At 35.5% G+C, this 18,743-nt stretch overlaps 1 protein-coding gene across 2 annotated transcripts; it reads right to left on the bottom strand.

Annotated features, from left to right (window-relative positions):
* Positions 1-4,891: 4,891 nt before the first annotated feature.
* On the bottom strand, positions 4,892-8,578 carry LOC131025030 (uncharacterized). 2 transcript variants are annotated; one of them, XM_057954616.1, is made up of 8 exons: positions 8,192-8,544; positions 7,127-7,200; positions 6,749-6,844; positions 6,316-6,499; positions 5,969-6,193; positions 5,723-5,839; positions 5,264-5,497; positions 4,892-5,182 (listed from the first exon to the last, which is right to left on the bottom strand). In XM_057954616.1, exons 1-8 carry the CDS (start codon positions 8,261-8,263, stop codon positions 4,970-4,972), a joined length of 1,215 nt encoding a protein of 404 aa, XP_057810599.1. In that variant the 5' UTR covers positions 8,264-8,544; the 3' UTR covers positions 4,892-4,969. The 2 variants fall into 2 exon arrangements, with proteins under 2 accessions (XP_057810599.1, XP_057810597.1); XM_057954614.1 differs by having other exon boundaries at positions 6,749-7,200; positions 8,192-8,578.
* Positions 8,579-18,743: the final 10,165 nt, after the last annotated feature.

The raw sequence follows: 18,743 nt of genomic DNA, 5'->3' as shown, positions 1-18,743 counted from the left end.
ATTGTTGAAATATAACTCTGAACTTGGGAGTGATTTAGCTATGATTTTTGCTCTGATTTTGGGGATTAATTCTGTCATTTTGTTGGACTAACTTAGCCCTGATTTCGCATTGTGAGTTCAGGACCACCAAGACGGGTATTTCAACATTTGCTCGCTGTTGAGAACACTATGATTGCCTAGCTGAGCCAAATATGGTTTATTCATGGGAGCCCTTGGCAAAAGGGGACAAATGACAGCTTCGCTAGTTACTTGCTCGGGTCATAAGCTCAACTTTTGGGGAATGTTATAGCGTTAAAAGAGGGTTGCTGAACACACTCACAAAAAAGAGACTAATCGTGATATGGGTTTTTGGGTTAAAAACATTATTGGATTTGTGGTTTCATATCATTTGCACTGACGAATAATTATTGTTTATCCATTATACTTTCTCTTTGAGAATCGTAATTTCAGGATTGTGAATTTCAGCCATTGGGACATAAATATTCTAACTTATTTGTCATTTTTAGGGGATCCTCACAACTTTTATTCGGTGGAACAAATGTTTAGGGCGGCACTGTTGCTTGGAAAAAGCAAAGCGTACACTTTTTTACTTGTTAATTGATTTACAGCCCTATCTCTAAGGGCTCTCATATTTTACTAATATATGTGCTTAAGAATTTTTGTAGCACAAGATAAGCAAATTTGGGGAATGATTTGAACAATTATGGTAAATACCATAATGTAAAACAGGGTAACCCATTAGTAAGGGATAATTCAGGTATTTCGCTGAACTCTATCAATGGGAGGAGCATGATTGGGATATGTGATATTTTATCACTTGGGCAAAATCATGATTTATATGACCTGTGATGGGATTTGAAAATTTGAATGAATTCATCGGGATATGAATATGGGAATCAAGTTATGGCAATGAATTATGTAATCTAGGGTTCGAATTCTCTTTGCAGCCCTATCTTAAAGGGGCTTTCATATTTATACTGATATCTGTGCCTAAGAGACCTTGTAGCACAGGGAAATTAAATTTGGGAAAGCTTTGAACAAAATATGGGAATCGCCATAACGTGAAAACGGTAAACCACTTGTAAGTGGTAATTCAGGTACTTCGCTGAACTTTATCTCGTGGAAGCATGTAAGCATGATAGGGATTTGAGAAATATTCTACTTCTTTACTTGGGCAAAACCATGACTTATGTGATCTGTGCTGGGATTTATGCAATAATAATTATGTCTTGGAAGCTGCACACCTTCTGCATATGTGCCTAGGGCTAGATTATGAATTGACTAAGTACACGAAGCTACACACCTTCTGCATATGTGTTAGGGCCTGAACTGCAACTTGAATTATGTTACTTGGGAACTGTAGTTATGCTAACTCTCTCACAATCATCACAAGCATGAGCACCAAACACACACACACTTAACATGTTCATAACAGAGTATTGCACATGTCACCAGAGGGGGGAGTAGGGTGTATACCCGTAGTCCCCAATTTTCAAATTCAAAAATTGCTTCTCAGCAAGTCAAAGGGCAAACCAGAGGAATTACGCTCCACCAGAGCAGAGGGGTCACGCTCAACCAGAACAGAGAGGTTGCTGACAATCGTAAGCCGCGAAAGTTGGTTGTGCCACCCGGGCCCTCCATGCTCCGCGCAGAGGTTGCTGACAATCGTAAGCCGCGAAAGTTGGTTGTGCCACCCGGGCCCTCCATGCTCCGCGCAGAGGTTGCTGACAATCGTAAGCCGCGAAAGTTGGTTGTGCCATCCGGGCCCTCCATGCTCCGCGCAGAGGTTGCTGACAATCGTAAGCCGCGAAAGTTGGTTGTGCCACCCGGGCCCTCCATGCTCCGCGCAGAGATAGCACTTAATCGTAAGCCGCGAAAGTTGGTTGCATCCCCCGGGTTTTCCATGCTCCGCGCAGAGGTTGCTTTAACCGTAAGTCACGAAAGCTGGTTACACCCCCGGGTCCTCCACGCTCCGTGCAGGGTGTTCCTGACAATCGTAAGCCGCGAAAGTTGGTTGTGCCACCCGGGCCCTCCATGCTCCGCGCAGAGGTTCCTGACAATCGTAAGCCGCGAAAGTTGGTCGTGCCATCCGGGCCTTCCATGCTCCGCGCAGAGATAGCACTTAATCGTAAGCCGCGAAAGTTGGTTGCACCCCCCGGGTTTTCCATGCTCCGCGCAGAGGTTGCTTTAAACCGTAAGTCACGAAAGTTGGTGGCACCCCCCGGGTCCTCCATGCTCCGTGCAGGGTGTTCCTGTCAATCGTAAGCCGCGAAAGTTGGTTGCGCCACCCGGGCCCTCCATGCTCCGCGCAGAGATAGCACTTAATCATAAGCCGCGAAAGTTGGTTGCACCCCCCGGGTTTTCCATGCTCCGCGCAGAGGTTGCTTTAACCGTAAGCCACGAAAGTTGGTCACACCCCCCGGGTTTTCCATGCTCCGTGCAGGGTGTTCTTTCAATCGTAAGCCGCGAAAGTTGGTTGCACCCCCCCGGGTCTTCCATGCTCCGCGCAGAGTGTTCAAGCTTGGATGGGAAGCAGCAAAGGAGGGAAGCAGCAAAGGAATGCATACAAAGGAGGGAAGCAGCTGAGGAATACTCCACCGTGATTTCACTGCTCTACTGTGATTTCACCGCTCTGCCGTGATTTCACTGCTCTACCATGATTGCACTGCTTTGCCGTGATTTCACTGCCCTACTGTGATTTCACTGCTCTGCAGTGATCCCAATGCTCAGCCATCGTCCGTGATCTCAATGCTCAGCCACCGTCCGTGATCTCAATGCTCTACCGGGACCTCAATCCTCTGTCGGGATTTCAATGCTCTTTCGGGATTTCAATCCTCTGTCGGGATTCCAATGCTCTACCGGGACCTCAATCCTCTGTCGGGATTTCAATGCTCTTCCGGGATTTCAATCCTCTGTCGGGATTCCAATGCTCTACCGGGACCTCAATCCTCTGTCGGGATTTCAATGCTCTTCCGGGATTTCAATCCTCTGTCGGGATGCCAATGCTCTACCGGGACCTCAATCCTCTGTCGGGATTTCAATGCTCTTCCGGGATTTCAATCCTCTGTCGGGATTTCAATGCTCTACCGGGATCTCAATCCTCTGTCGGGATTTCAATGCTCTACCGGGATTTCAATCCTCTGTCGGGATTTCAATGCTCCGCCATGACTTTAATGTTCTGCTCTGAAAGGGCATGTCTATGCTCTGACCGGGCTGCTCTGAGGGGCATTTCTCTGCTCTGATCGGGCTGCTCTGAAGGTATTTCTCTGCTCTGAAGGTATTTTTGATAATCCTATATATAAGATGTTCTAATTTCTTTACCCCAAAATAGATAAATCCTTATATCTAAGATGTTCTAATTCTTTGCTTATCTATACATATCTCCTTTTGACAATTAGCTAAACACCTTTAAATTCTCTGCGCTTGTTCCATCTGACCACTAATTATTGATTTGATGGCTCGATTTATTTAATTGAGATTACATTATTGGAGTTTCTCTCAACACTATTGAAAATTTGACTGGTTTGGCTGATTTATTTAATTGGAACTCTTTCTCACTCCTCAAAACTTGAGCTCAAAACCTTAAATATTTGATTAATTACCTCAACTAACCTTACATTTCTAATTTGAGCCCTTTCCTCAATCACAATATCGACACTATAGTTGGTTGGTTTGGTTAAAGATCAAAGATTAAAAAGAAAAAAAAAAATGAGCCTTGTTCTCGAACCTCAATTTGAGCTATTTCTTCAACTCACGTAAAACCCAAATCCAATTAATCAAAGCCTTAAATTCCTAGTTTTAACTTTTCCCTAAGTCACTGATCCAATTCATTCGATCCAGGGATGGTTTAATACCACATCTTTTTTCCTATAACATTAACACTAATTTTATTTTATTTTAGATTTCATCAAATTGACGAAAAAATTGGGCGATTGAGTTGAAAGCTAGTGAGAAAAAAATTAAGTAGCCATGTAGATCTATCTGCTAAGTCAACTGGAGCGAGTATCCATCAGCCAACGCATCCCAACCACATTAATTCCTATTTAACGTCTCAATTAAATAAGACCTATTTTATTTATTTATATTTGCAAACAATGTAATGTAACAGCCTTAGTAGGTGTTCAAATCGAAATGAGGTAGGCTCAATCTTTTTTTCTAAAATCAATTAATAAATAATTCTATAGATTTAGCCTAAAAAAGTTAACCCCTCGACCACTAAACCAACATATGCACGTTTTAAATGCTCGTTCCACCAAGACATATCCTACAAAACATCCCCAGATAAAAACAATCAAAGATACCTTTCTAAATGTTTGTATGTATTAAGCAAAAGGTTTGAATGAGACCTGAAACTATATCGAACTCCCAAGTGGAAACGATTAAAAGCTGAGTTGAGCCTCTCTGTTTTGCCCTCCGACAACATTAATCATGTAATCCACAAACATGTAAATGTTTCCAATCCATTCAAATAATAAATCAACATACTGACTCAGGGCCACCAAATATAACAAAACATGCAATCAATGTTGTGTACAAGGGCGGTGAACATCATGACATCAATTATACGAACAATGTTATAATAACTTGTCTCAAAATTTATTTACCAAGAGTAGATAGAGATGTATAGAAACCTCAGGCGCGGTGGAGGTGGAGGTGGCTCCTCCACCGCCTCAGCCTCACAGAAGCAATCATAAATGAAATAGTAAATTGTCGCCCAGTAGAACCAGGTACTAGTACTATAATAGTGACCCGTGATGATTACTAAATTATTTCTTTATTATTATTATTATTATTATTATTACTTTCTTTTTCGAATAATTTAACCCAGAGACATCACCAGTTACCCATTAAGGCAGGGCCCATCCCAATGCCATTGTACGAAAAAGGGGAATGAAATGAAGTGAGACATTTTATACAAGTGCAGTAATCAGTTACATGAAGCCATATTAAAAAAATTTAATTTTTCTAGTCAAGCAAGAACTGCTTCTTGTATTTGGTCATCTACTCTATTTGCTAATACCTGTCTGGCCCGAGCACTTCTGTGCTGCAGGCGTTGGTGTAGTTTTTCTGATATCTGGGCGAAGAATGCCGCATCCCACCTGCTTATCAAAGAAGGATCTTCTGCATAACAGATATAAATAGATGTAACGGCGCTCTCCACGACTACCATCGCCAGTCCAACCTGCACAACATGTATAGCAAACCCGTAAGCAGACAACCATAAGTGATGATGCTTATGCTTCTAACAGCGTTGCTTGCTTACCAAGATCATCCCCATCAACATGGCAGTAGAGCCCACCATAACTACTCTCTCAGGATGCTTGATCCTAGTCCAGATTGCTGCACAGGTTCCTGATATCAGCCCGCCCAACACTGTGCCCATGAACAAAACAGCTCCCGAACAATCGTATGCTATAAGTGCTTCCACACCGGTTGACTGGAACAACTCCCAGGCATCTTTTGCGGAGTGATTAAAACTTTTTCCGTAAATACCAATCTGGATGACATGCCAAATCATGTTTAGGCATCCAATTTACAAATTCAAGGACTAAAAGTTCCACTCCAGCACATATTACCCTCACGAATTCCTCCATGTAAGAAAAGAGTGAAAGATAAAATACCATCTCTTTGAAGACTTCTTGGAATAATCAAAATGTACTCTTTAAGGATTTAAAGTCTTCTGTAAGTAGTTGTCATTGCTACCATATAGGTAGACTAGTACCTGGACATAAGCATACTTATTGAACCAGCGAACCAAAAACTCTACTAAGTGGAACAGAAAATCAACACAGCAGAGCAGACACTCATTGCTGCCAATCTTTGACCGCAATCCTCTGATCTGTAAAGTCCATCAGACAAATTGTTGAAGGTAAGAGGCACTTGAAGTGAAAATACATCAGTTCAATTGTGCTTAATTTATACACCGGAGAATACACTGCATAATTATTAAACAATCTTGGATGCTCACCTCCCACCGCAGGGTTCGAATAGCAGCAGTAAAAAGTGATCCATAGCATATACTGCCAAAAGAAGTAGTGACAGCATGTTGCAATGAACTCATCACTAGTTTGGGAGGCATCGATGTTGCTTCTCGACCGCCATGGATAAGAACAAGAAAAACCATACCCGAAACAACAACATGGACAACATTACAGAGAACTGCACCAGTCCAAAACAAACTCACTGACAGCACCTGTCAGTGCAAGTGGTCGGACCAAATATTATGTTATGAGATCAGTAAATGAGATGGTAACTAGTTCTCAACCCTAGAAAAGCTGATATTTATATATATAGAGCAAAAACTTGCCAGCTCACCACAAGAAGCCACCAGAGACCACCATCACCAATTCCTAAAGCAACAACCCCAGCTGCACCAAAAGACCACAGGGCCAGCCACAAAAGCATTACGAGCATGAAAAGGCTAGCTACTCTTGTGACCTCAGGAAGGTCCCAAACCATTTGTACTGCTCTTTGTAGTACCAGCATGGTAAATGGAAGCCTGAAAAGAGACAAGAGATAAACAGAATCAAACCAGGCATAAAAAGTTTATTCCTTGCTATTGATGATAACAATTTTACCACATAAGATCTCTGTTTCAGTTTATTCATGAAAAAACTCAAATATTCATTAGAAATACACATAATTAGAAAGAGGAGAAATAATTTTCAAATTAGTACTTATATTTAAAGAAAAGAAAAGGATCTTGATTATTGGAAACTGCAAAAGCATCAAGTATATCAATGTTTACCTGTCAATAACAGAGATAACATACAAGAATTGCAACGCAGCACCAATAGCAAATGAAACACCCCAGAAGAACTGCTTGATCCAGAAACACAGCACACTGATGACAGCAAGATATGTAGTCAAAATGTGCACCGAGAACTTCATCATTTGAGTAGCACGTGAACCGAGCAACAACAACCAAGTCCACCCCAAAACTGCCCCAACTCCACCAGCAACAGCGTACAATGGCCAGTAGTCTTCAGTTAAACCATCCTTATTCTCAAGAAATCCCATTGTATATTTATCAATATTTAGCCTATCCAATTGCTTAAACCTATTTAGCCCAAAAACCCCGAGAGCAAAACCTACCACAACCAAATGCGCTATAAATATTACCAACCAGAACACATCCCGCCAGCTACGAGACACCATGTGGGAGATTCCTTGAGAAGATGAACGACTCCCCATGACATTCTGCAATCCAGTTCATAATGTTATCCACATAAACGAGAAAAAAGGGGAGAGGGAGTGGAGATACATCATGTACTTGTTCATTATCTGCAAGCCAGTGTCGATCATTCACATTGAAATTATATATATGAAAGATGTACTCCATATCTTCATCAAACATCAAACAAATGCTACTTGAATTTTTTACATCCATGCTAGTTTGACAAAATTGGCGTAGAACAGATTAAGTTCAAAAGTGATAACTCAGACCATATATGTCAAATATTAATACATACTGATCCATCACAACCCTTGTTGCAACTATCAATCTAGTCCTGAGTTAACTAGTACTATAAACTAATTTTATGAGCAAATCTATTCAGATTTAGGATGATCAGGGAATTGAAAAGGCAATAGATAATTTGATCCACGGGTTTACAAACAGAGACAGGCTGATCAAAGGGATAATATTTTCGAAAAAATAGTAGTAATTCGGGACAAACCCGTGTCATGCACAAATTACGATAATAAAAATAAATAAAAGTAAACAGCTATTTTCAGTAAACAAGAAGATCTACGTTGCGGTTTTACCTAAGCGAAAACTATTGGTGCCTAAAGCAGTATCGGCCGGAAAAGTAGGAACAATTCAATCCAATGATCACCGAAAACTAACTAATAGATTCTCAAAATCCCGCCTAACTCCCTTTCAGTTGCGATTAAACCGCGAAATCCAACAAAAACTACTTTTTCTTACGAGAACTCTTCCGCTCGCACGGTCTACGGTCTCCCATCGCTGGCACATCTCAAAATCAAACACAGTAAAATCCACATAGCACAAACACACAAAGTCTCCGAAAATTAACATACTCGGAAGAATATGATTAAATTCACAAAAACATAAACGCGTACATAAGCCGCAGGATCAAGCAAAATAAAACTATCGACCAAATTAACTCAAAAATAAATAAAGCAGAATCCAAAGTCAAAGTCGCTCCGGGATATAGAATTCCCCTACCGTTTGCGGTGGTCCGACGGCGGAGTCATAGGAGGAGGAAGACGACGACGATGAAGAGCGAAAGTCGTTCATTAGGCCACGGCTACCAGAAACTCGAAAGAATTAACGTATATAGTGGATCAGAATTTTGTTTGGTAGCGAAGAACATGAGTAGTTTTGCTAGGGTTTTGGAAGAATTTGACAGCAAATAGTAGTTTCAGAGGGTGACGGTATTTGCAAATGAGGAAAAAGCATAAAAGAATTTGGAAGTAAACTGAGGAAAAAACGAAACGGCTATCATTTTTATTTTTGAAGAGACAGAGAAAAATCGAAATTAAAAATAATAGAGAGAGACGGCGTGAGTTGCCAGGTAGTTGCCACCCTTTAGTTGTGAGGAAATGTATGGTTGTCGTGAGGTACTCCCACGCGCTCTTCCATTTTAAGCTTTTAAGTTTTAACGATGAACTAGTGCATAACCCGTTGAATTTCGACGGGAAATTATTTTAAATTATCATTTAAATTTATGATATTTTCTCCATCCTCCAAAATTATGCATATTTTTTTTTTTGGTACGGCCCCCAAAATTATGCATACCTTATTGTTAGACACTACCCTTCATATAATTTTTACAGTTTTACCCTTTAACTTACACTATTTACTCATAATCTATTTAACAATACCCTCACTGTGGGACCATTTCTCAACTATCATTACTACAAACTTTCATGCATATGAATTTTGGGGGATGGGGGAGTATTATTTCTGTATAAATAATTATTTATATATAAATTATTTTTAAATTTATTTAATTTAAGGTAATATAGTTGAAATTATATTAATTTGAATCCTATTCCTCAATTAAATGTTAACCTTTTGTTAGAATAATAAATATTCTTTTTATATAAATTTTTATTTAATAATATTTTGGAAAAAAAGTCAATATTGAAGATTTTATTTCATCTGAGCATCATCTCGTCTGAACCATCCTGTAGCCCGGAAGACGACATCTAATGTTTGAACACCAGACTTTTGAGCATCATCTCGTCTAGACCTTAAAATACAAAAAATGAAATTTTATGCGTCAATTTTTTTAACATCACCTAACTGGAGGTTTAAAAATCAAATTTGACTTGTGAGATTGTATGATTTGGAGCTTCTAATATCATAGTAACTAACTTGTAAACATCATTTTGTATGAAACTTAAAAAATTATTGACAAACTTTTATGCATTATTAGCTTCAAATATTATAATTGGGTTCCAAGAATCATCTCGTTTGGAGTTTGAAAGAACAAATTTAACTTGTGAGTATAATCATTTAATTGGGTTCCGAGAATCATCTCGCTTGGAGCAATTCAAATTGTATTAGTCTCAATCATTCCGCCAATTAAATATAGATTTTTAATTTGGAGAGCAAGAGCTTCTTCTTGTATAAGTTTTATTTTAGTCAAACCTTATAAAAAAATATCAATGTGAAATGAGGTGATTTATATGAATTCTTCACTCGATTGAGATTATTATAAATTTAATACATAATTAAAGATTTCTAATGTATTTTAACATCATATCCTCTATTGTTCTTTATCTAAATTCTTCATTTATGCATTACTAATTTAATAATTTATCTATTATTATTATTATTATTATTATTATTATTATTATTATTATTAATAATTTTTATCGAAATAAAATAAATAATAAAATTTATTAATTTAGATTATATGTAAGTTAATATTATTATATATATACACATTTATTATTAATTATATTTATTAAGATTAATGAATCTTTATATGGAATGTAATAGTTAATTAATTAATAAATGATGAAGATTATATATGGTAAATTTTGAAATGGTGAGGTTTTAGATATGTCACATAGGTTAAGGCTTAATCGTATTATAGAATAGATTTTATCGTCGAGGGCACTCATGCGTATACATCCATTAGTCGTCGACATGTGGACAGCTATAAAAAAAAGTCATAAACCAATTAATATTCGATGAAATGCAATCTATCAACAAATTCATCAGCAACACAATAAAAAACAACTATAAATATTTCAATCACCAAATTCATCAGCAACACAATCTAACACAAAATGTATAACAAACACCAACACAATATAACAATGCCAAACAACCAGTGGGCTTAGCCCACTGGCCACCGGGTCCTCACTTAAGTGAAGTGACCCGGGTTCGATTCCTCTTGGGAACGAATTGGTGATTGGAGATATAAGGTGGAGTTTGGTGAATGGAGAGATAAGGTGGTTCTTGGAGTGGATGGGGGAACTAACTACTAACATCTAACATGACTTTGCCCGATCAAAAATATATATATATATATATATATATATATATATATATATATATATAGGGAGAGGTTCAAGAAAGAACCATAAATAAAAGAAGACCGGAGAACCATTTTCAGCCATTCGATCATCAAGATCTACGGTGGATGCATCATCTTGTTGGATGAATGCAGATCCTGGGTTCGAATCTTGAAGGGAGCATTTTTTTTAATTTTTTTAGTGCATTAATTTTAACAGCGAATGCATTAATTTTTACAGTGTATGCATTAGATTTGATGGTTCTCCCGTTCTCACAAATAATGTAGTTCTCTCTAGAACCACATCCTATATATATATATATATATATATATATATATATATATATATATATATATATATATATATAAAACAATGCCAAACAAATCAAGTTTGGTAAAATCTGACTTATATTCTTAGGCATTTTATCAAACAACTGGTATGATATACATATATCATATATGTTTAAATAGAAGGAAAGATTTACATTTACATCTATAGTATATTCATAGTATATATTACTACACGCTATAATACCCATCAGATCCTCCCCCCGGATACGGTTGCAATGTTGAATCTGCGATAGAAAAATGCCCTAAGTGCCCCTCTGCGCTTTCATTCAAAATCGATTGTAGATGGGTTTATATGTTCTGCCTTCCCGACGCCACCGGAGGTGAGGAAGACAGTGGTTTTTTTAGCGGGAATTTGGAGAAATTTGGGGGGACTGAATTTTTGGCGACTGAGGAAGAATTTTTGCCAGAAATTGAGGAAGAAATTTTACCAGTAAACATGATTTTGATTCCATTTTTACAATGATTCCTTCTATTTAAAAGTGCACCGGTTAATTGCTAATTGGAAATTTGGGGATATGATGTTTGGATCTAACACCAGACATCCGATGGGACAAGATACTAAGTTTGACATTAAATTTCCTAAATTTGGGAGCTCGGAAGCTCCAGAGCAAAGAGATCGAAGCTCCAGAGCAGCGGAGTCGAAGCTCCAGAGCAGAGAGATCGAAGCTCCAGAGCAGCGGAGTCGAAGCTCCAGAGCAGAGGGATCGAAGCTCCAGAGCAGAGGGATCGAAGCTCCAGAGCAGCGGAGTCGAAGCTCCAGAGCAGCGGGATCGAAGCTTCAGAGCAGAGAAGTCAACACTCCAGTGCAGCGGAGCCGAGTCTCCAGTGCAGCAAACAAAATGTATAACAAACACCAACACAATATAACAATACCAAACAAATCAAGTTTAGTAAAATCTCACTTATATTCTTAGGCATTTTATCAAACAACTGGTGAGCAATACCATATCATATATAACAAACACCAACACAATATAACAATGCCGGGTCAAATCAAGTTTTGTAAAATCTCACTTATATTCTTAGGCATTTTATCAAGCAACTGGTGAGCAATACCATATCATATATGATAAAATAAAAGGAAAGATTTACATTTACATAACTTTAAATCATGGGAATGGTTGTTCCTAACCTCTGTTCTGGCTGTTCATAACCTCTATTCTGACAACGGGACAACGCACCTTATAACGGTCGAACGGCCGTTGCCAACACCCGGTGAGCGGTGGATTTGTGAAGTTTCAACAACCGGTGAGCGGCGGATTTGTGAAGTTTTTTGAAAATCAGTGGTTATTAAAATAAAAGAATCGAACATGGTAAAAACTAAATCTTTCCGACAATGTTTTATAGTGAATTTCTGACTTGATTGTAGTGAAACGTCACTGAGATTGAGAGAATTTTTAGGGGAGTAGATGAAAAAAAAAATGAATCAGATTGGCTGAGATTGAGAGAATTTTTAGAAGAGTAGATGAAAAAAATGAATGAAATTGGTATGAATGAAGCACAAACGCCGCTTGCTTGAAATTAAGCTTATGAACCCTTCACAGAAAGTACTACCGTGATTGAGGCAGTAAACGGCTGGGTGAATTGGTAGTCAACGCTCCAGCCTCCAAGCAAAAAGAGAGAATATAACCTAAAGCGTGTAATATGAATTCTATATATATGCCACGTAGGCTAAGGAATTTGAAAAGAAGTGATTTGAGGGCTGCCACATAGGATAAGCTTAATCGTATTATAGAATAGATTATAAATTAATTTTTAAATATTTATAATACTGTAAATAAATTTCATACTCCATATACATTTGCACATGTGAACAGTGAACACACATATTTTTAATGTATTTTTTAAGTAATTAATCATGTATGTTTATGGAACATAACGAAAATGGACAAATAGCTGACATAAGAATAATAGTAAACTAGTATATTCGCCCGTGCGATGCACGGCGAACATAGTTTTGTATTAATATTAAACGATGTAGCGTGTGTATCGGTTAAGTGATTAGAGGTTAATGCCTAAAATCGAAGGTCTTAGGTTCGAGCCCCTGTGGCGCGGCCTTTAAATTTCTTTATTTAATCATGTTAATTTATCAAAAATAAATAAATTAAATGATGTATCAAATAAATAAAAAATAAATATTAAATATAGTTAGAATATAAGTAAATGTAAATTATTTTTTCTTAAAAAAATAAAATAATCTACATCAATTACTCAGTAAAGATCCTTAATTTTATTTTATAATTTTGAAAAGTATCATTTTTAATTTTTCATCTATTTGATGGAAAACTTTATTTTCTTCCTTAAAATTATAGAATAAACACATCATTCAAATTAAAAGAAACGAAGAAACAATAAAAAAAGAGTTTTCAAATCACAATATATAGTTTTAAAACATAAGCTAATCATGCATAAAATTAATTTTTTCTAAGTTAGCTCATTACCTATGTCATCTTATTAGAAAAGCTTCAATTGATAAGTAAGAAAATAAATTATATTATTAGAATTTATTAGAATACTAATAAAAGAGTTGAATAATTATTTGATACCAAATCAAAGATCTTGCACTCATCTTTAATTTAAGATATATATAGAATATTTTTTATAAATAAAATTTGATTTTTTTAAAAATTCATCAAAATATGAAAAAGAGAATATGAGAAAGAGAGAGAATAGAAAATTGAAGAATGCATATGATGAAAGAGATGAGAGAGAAAATATATGAGATATGAGATTTGTTGAGTTTTATAAATATCTTTTGATTGATTCTTTAATTACAATTTTGCCTCAAACTGTGTTTTCATATAATAAATAGATGTAAAAACGGACAATATTTTATAAACCGAATAAATGCATGCATATCATTTTTTTGCAATCCTTCATAAACTACTTAAAACTAAAATTATGCAATTTTGATGTTATAAGTTTAATTAAGTATTTGATTACGCCACCATTTATATGTAGGTGATGTGTTGTTCAAGCGCTTTTAATTGTAAAAACATGTGATTTTTTTCATTGAATTTAGTTCGGAAGATATTAAAAGTGCTCATTCATATGCTCCCTCCGTCCCATATGGATAGGCTGATTGGAATTTTCACAAAGATTAAGAAAAATCATTGAAAATGAAAATATATAAGTGAATTTCCTAGTATGTCCATATTTATTATTTAATGATGTATTAAAATGGGAGTAAATTAAAGAATTAAATAGGGATATAATAGTAAATGAGTAAAAAAATATTACTTTTTATGAAAACAAACCTATATATATAGAACATTCAAAAAAGGAAAACAAACCTAAACATATGGGACGGAGGGAATATATACTTTTAGTTTTGGAAATTTCATGATATTAGGATTATATTTTGCCTTTTTTCTATGCGACTTTATTCGCAAGGCATCCAAAAATTTAATGAATAAGATATATACTATGTAAAAGTTTTCTAGTTTACATTGTACCATGTGGAGATTGGAATATCATGTCTCATACGCGAAATGGGCTGAATATTTATACATGAGGTGGTCCTAGGTGTAATCGGTTGAACCATACACTCGTATTTAAATTCTGACCTATATTTTGAGTCGAATTCGTATAGTGACTTAAATTGTGTAAATGACACTATTCTGTTATACAAATAATACTATCTGTAATTGACATTATAACATTATAAATGATATTGTATATAATTGACATTATTTGAAAATATAAATAACACTTCTTGTAATTAACATTATAAAATAGTAAATGACACTATAAGATTGAAAATGACACTATAACATTATAAAATATTGTAGTGTCATTTGTATAATCAAGTGTCATTTGTGTAACATTCGAATAGTGTCAATTATAGGCAGTGTCATTTATATAACCAAATATTATTATTACATGATTAGGATACAAGTTCGGATCAAAATGCTAGTCATGATTTAAGTGCGGGTGCAACCGGTTACACCTAGCAGTGAGCAAAATTCGGTTAAATACGAAAAGCCAAATGGAAACCTAACCAAAATACTAATTATGTTCGGTTAATTTGGTTTTCAGTTTGATTTTGGTTTTGAATTTTGAAGTTTTCGATTTTGTGGTTCAGTTATGGCTTTTAAGAAAAAATATATGGTTAACCGAAAATCGAATCGAAATAATGATTAATTTAATAATTTATGTATAGTATTTAAAAATTAAAATGATTATAATTACTATTTAATAAAATAGTCAATCTTTATACTCTTAATCTCGATCAACTTTAAAAAATTAAAGTAACTTTTCAATAATTACTCTTAATTTATACTCTTAATCTTTGGTTAAGATGTTTTGAAATTTTGAATTATTATTTTTTAAGGATTTCGAATCTTGTATATTTAATGTTAATTACTTATATAAACTTTAGAAATATATTGTGTGTTTATTTAGGTTATTTGGTTTTAACCGAAACCGAATCAAAATATTTTAATTCAATTTTATTCAATTTTAGGTATGTTCGAATCAGATTTAGATATTAATTATATAATTTGATTTTAATTTGATTTTTCTATTCAATTCGATTTGGTGATCGAATAACCAAATGCTCACTTTTAGTTACACCCAATTAAGTTGTCGTGCTTATTATATTTATTATCATAGGATGAGGGTTGGAAGAAATGTTTTTGGATTGAGCGGTGGCCCCAACCTTGATTATAAAATATACAATAGTTTCTGAATTCAAGTTATTTATAATTATTTTTTTAATTAATTATATAATTTTGTAATAATAATAATTGATGTGGCAGTTTGAACTATTTTAAATAGAACTTGAAGGTGGTGACCACAGTGTGGCAGAGCTAATACTTTGAATGACATTTATCTTAGAGTAAAATTTTGAAGTAGCCAAAATGAAGCATAAAACACAATTTATGGCCACACAGTGAAAAAACATAAATTTTGGTCATTTTTATTGATTTGGACGTTTTTACCCTTAATGAGGCGGATCGGGTAGGATCAGGCACGCGGGTCGCGTGCCGGGTCGGGTTAGGCACTTATGGCACTATTAGTGTCAATAGTGCCATAAGTGCCAAGATTTTACTTTGGTTTTATTTTAGATTTCCGTTGGCACTTATGACACTAAATAGTGCCATAAGTGCCAACGGAAATCCAAAATAAAACCAAGTAAAATAATCATTTTGGGCATTTATGGCACTAATAGTGCCATAAGTGTCATTTGTGCAGCACAAATACAGAAACAACAACATCATTTAAACCCTAAATGGAACATCTAAACCCTAAATGGATAATCTAAACCCTAAATGGAATATCTAAACCCTAGGGGGAAGTGTGCACTTATGGCACTAATAATGCCATAAGTGCCATACGTGCAGCACACAGATCAGATCAGATCTGCCATGGCTGAAATCGAAGGAGGCGGAGATCAAATCTGCCGATGGAGGAGGCGGCGCAACGATCAGATCAGATCCACCGCCGCCGCCTCATCAGACCAGATCTGCCGCCGCCGCCTCATCCTCTACTCCGACGAATTCTGCCCAGGCGGCGCGCTTGAGAGAGAGAAAGGGAGATGAGAAAGAGAGAGGAGAGAACGGCAGCCGCTGGAGAGAGAGAGAGAGAGGGAGGATCTCCTCCACCACCGCCGCGAGAGCTCCGACGAATTCTCCAAGCTCGGCGCCGCTGCCGCGCAGCCGCTAGAGAGAGAGAGGGGGAGATGAGAAAGAGAGAGGAGCCGTTGGAGCAGAGAGAGGGAGATGAGAAAGAGAGAGGAGCCGCTGGAGAGAGAGAAGGGTAGAATAGTCATGACATACAAACAATGGCCAAAATTTATATTTTTTCAAATGGTGGACAAAATTTGATGTTGTATGTTTAATAGGGCCATTCAGCCCTATTGTTTCTTTATCTTATAGCATTGGACAACTACTTTGTTTAGTCAAAAAAGAGTTTTCAAGAGAAAAGGGAAATAATGTATTTAGACATATACGATGTAAATATATGCTTATCCAAATGGGTGAAAAAAGTGTAGAATTTAATACGTGTAGCCGCGTAGGTAACATGAATTTTAAGAAATATTAAATAAAAAAATATTGTAAATGAAAAAAAGGTTTCATTTTATATGAAAAATTGAGATGAGAAGTGATGAAACAAGAAATTTCACCCTAATTGAAAACGATAAAATGACAACAGGATTTACGTGGTTCGGTCTACATCCACGAGAGATCTTCGAGTATTTTCACTATGATTTGAGAATATTTACATATTACAAGTGAGCTAAGAATGAATCCCCCAACTCTAATGGTAAACCTTTTATTTATAGGCATGAGAGTAAGCCCTAAGGCCATTAGGCCCATTCTTTAGATAATTAGGCCTAAGCCCCTTATTACATTAACTTTGGTATTTGGCTTTGAGTCACCTGTGCTGGGAATTGAGTTACTTCTTGACTCCGCAGGCACTTCGGGTTCTCTTGACTGCGCATGCAAACCTTCCTTCGCCGGTTAGTTTTACTTAATAATAATAATAATAATAATAATAATAATAATAATAATAATAATAATTAGGCGAAATATCCTAGTATCGTTAAGCACAACGCTAATGAGTATTTCAGCCCTCATAAAAAAGTAAAGGGATTACGGTGAGTAGTGTACCAAAATAGAAATGTTGGTGTGCGTATGTTGGTCAAGCGGTAAGGGGTTAATGCCTAAGGATTGTCTTGGGTTCGAGTCCCCTATGATGCGATCCTTAAATTTTTTTATAAAAAAATATTTATATTTTTGTGAGACACCTAAAATATTTATATTTTTATGAGACGGAGAGAATATAAATTGTCCATAATTATGTTGTTTTAAAAGCATAAATTAAACAAGAAATAATAAGATCACTTTATTTTGACGGTCAAATCCAACATGATTCAGTATTTGTTATGATTACGAATTTGAATTCATTATTTTAAAGGGGTTTCGACAAATAGAAATATGAATTATTTTAAAATTATAATTTCAACGTGATTTTTAAAATATGATAAATTAAATCATTATTTTTTTCGCTTTTGCAATAGTGTTACCCCTTTTTTTTCGGTTGCTACTTTGCCACATAATATTGATATTACGACGTCGTTTGTAATAAAATTGTTGAATATTGAAAATTAGAGTGCAGATACATGATAAAATTATTTCATATTTAATTTGAGATTTTCATATGAGAAAAATTTTCATGTTGAAATTTATGTAAAGAGATGTAAAATTGCAGAAAATTAAAATTTAAAGTGCTCATTAATTCGCATAGGTCCATGAATTAAGAAAACAGAAAGAATCATAATTAAATCATATTATACAGTGATTTTCTTAAAAGTTAAATAATAATCTAACAGTAAAATTTCCAAAATTTCTTAAAGTTGGGAGAACTTGCTATCGGCTATCATCAAACATAAATGGTGCCTTAATAAAGGTATAATACTTCCTCTGTTCCAATGAAATTGAGTCGTATTCCTTTTTGGGTTATGCCCAAAAGAAACGCTTCATTTTTATTGAAACGGAAAAAGTATGATTTTTTTTTTCTTTTTTCTTTTTTTGACTTAGAGAATAGAAAGTGGTTCGAACCCTAAACCTTGGTATTCATAGATATGAGTTTGCATCCCTCTGAATATTTTATCAAGGACAATAACATAATTTAATATGAGACGCATATAGTCAACAACTAATACAAAGAATGATTACAAAATTAATCACTAGTATAATTCAAGCATGACGCATGAGCTTTTGATATTTTACTGGAAAGTAAGATGTAATTTTCTAAGTATAACACACTCGAATTTTATTTAGCATTTACAGATTTCAACTAACTTAGGTAGGATATATATGTTGGTTATCGCGATAATCAAATTTAACAGTGAATACATTAATTTTATAAAAAAATATATATTAGTTATTA

This window comes from Salvia miltiorrhiza, chromosome 5 (genome assembly GCF_028751815.1).
Source record: "Salvia miltiorrhiza cultivar Shanhuang (shh) chromosome 5, IMPLAD_Smil_shh, whole genome shotgun sequence".
NCBI classification, from domain to species: domain Eukaryota; kingdom Viridiplantae; phylum Streptophyta; class Magnoliopsida; order Lamiales; family Lamiaceae; genus Salvia; species Salvia miltiorrhiza.
This window is presented reverse-complemented; position numbering and strand designations above follow the sequence as displayed.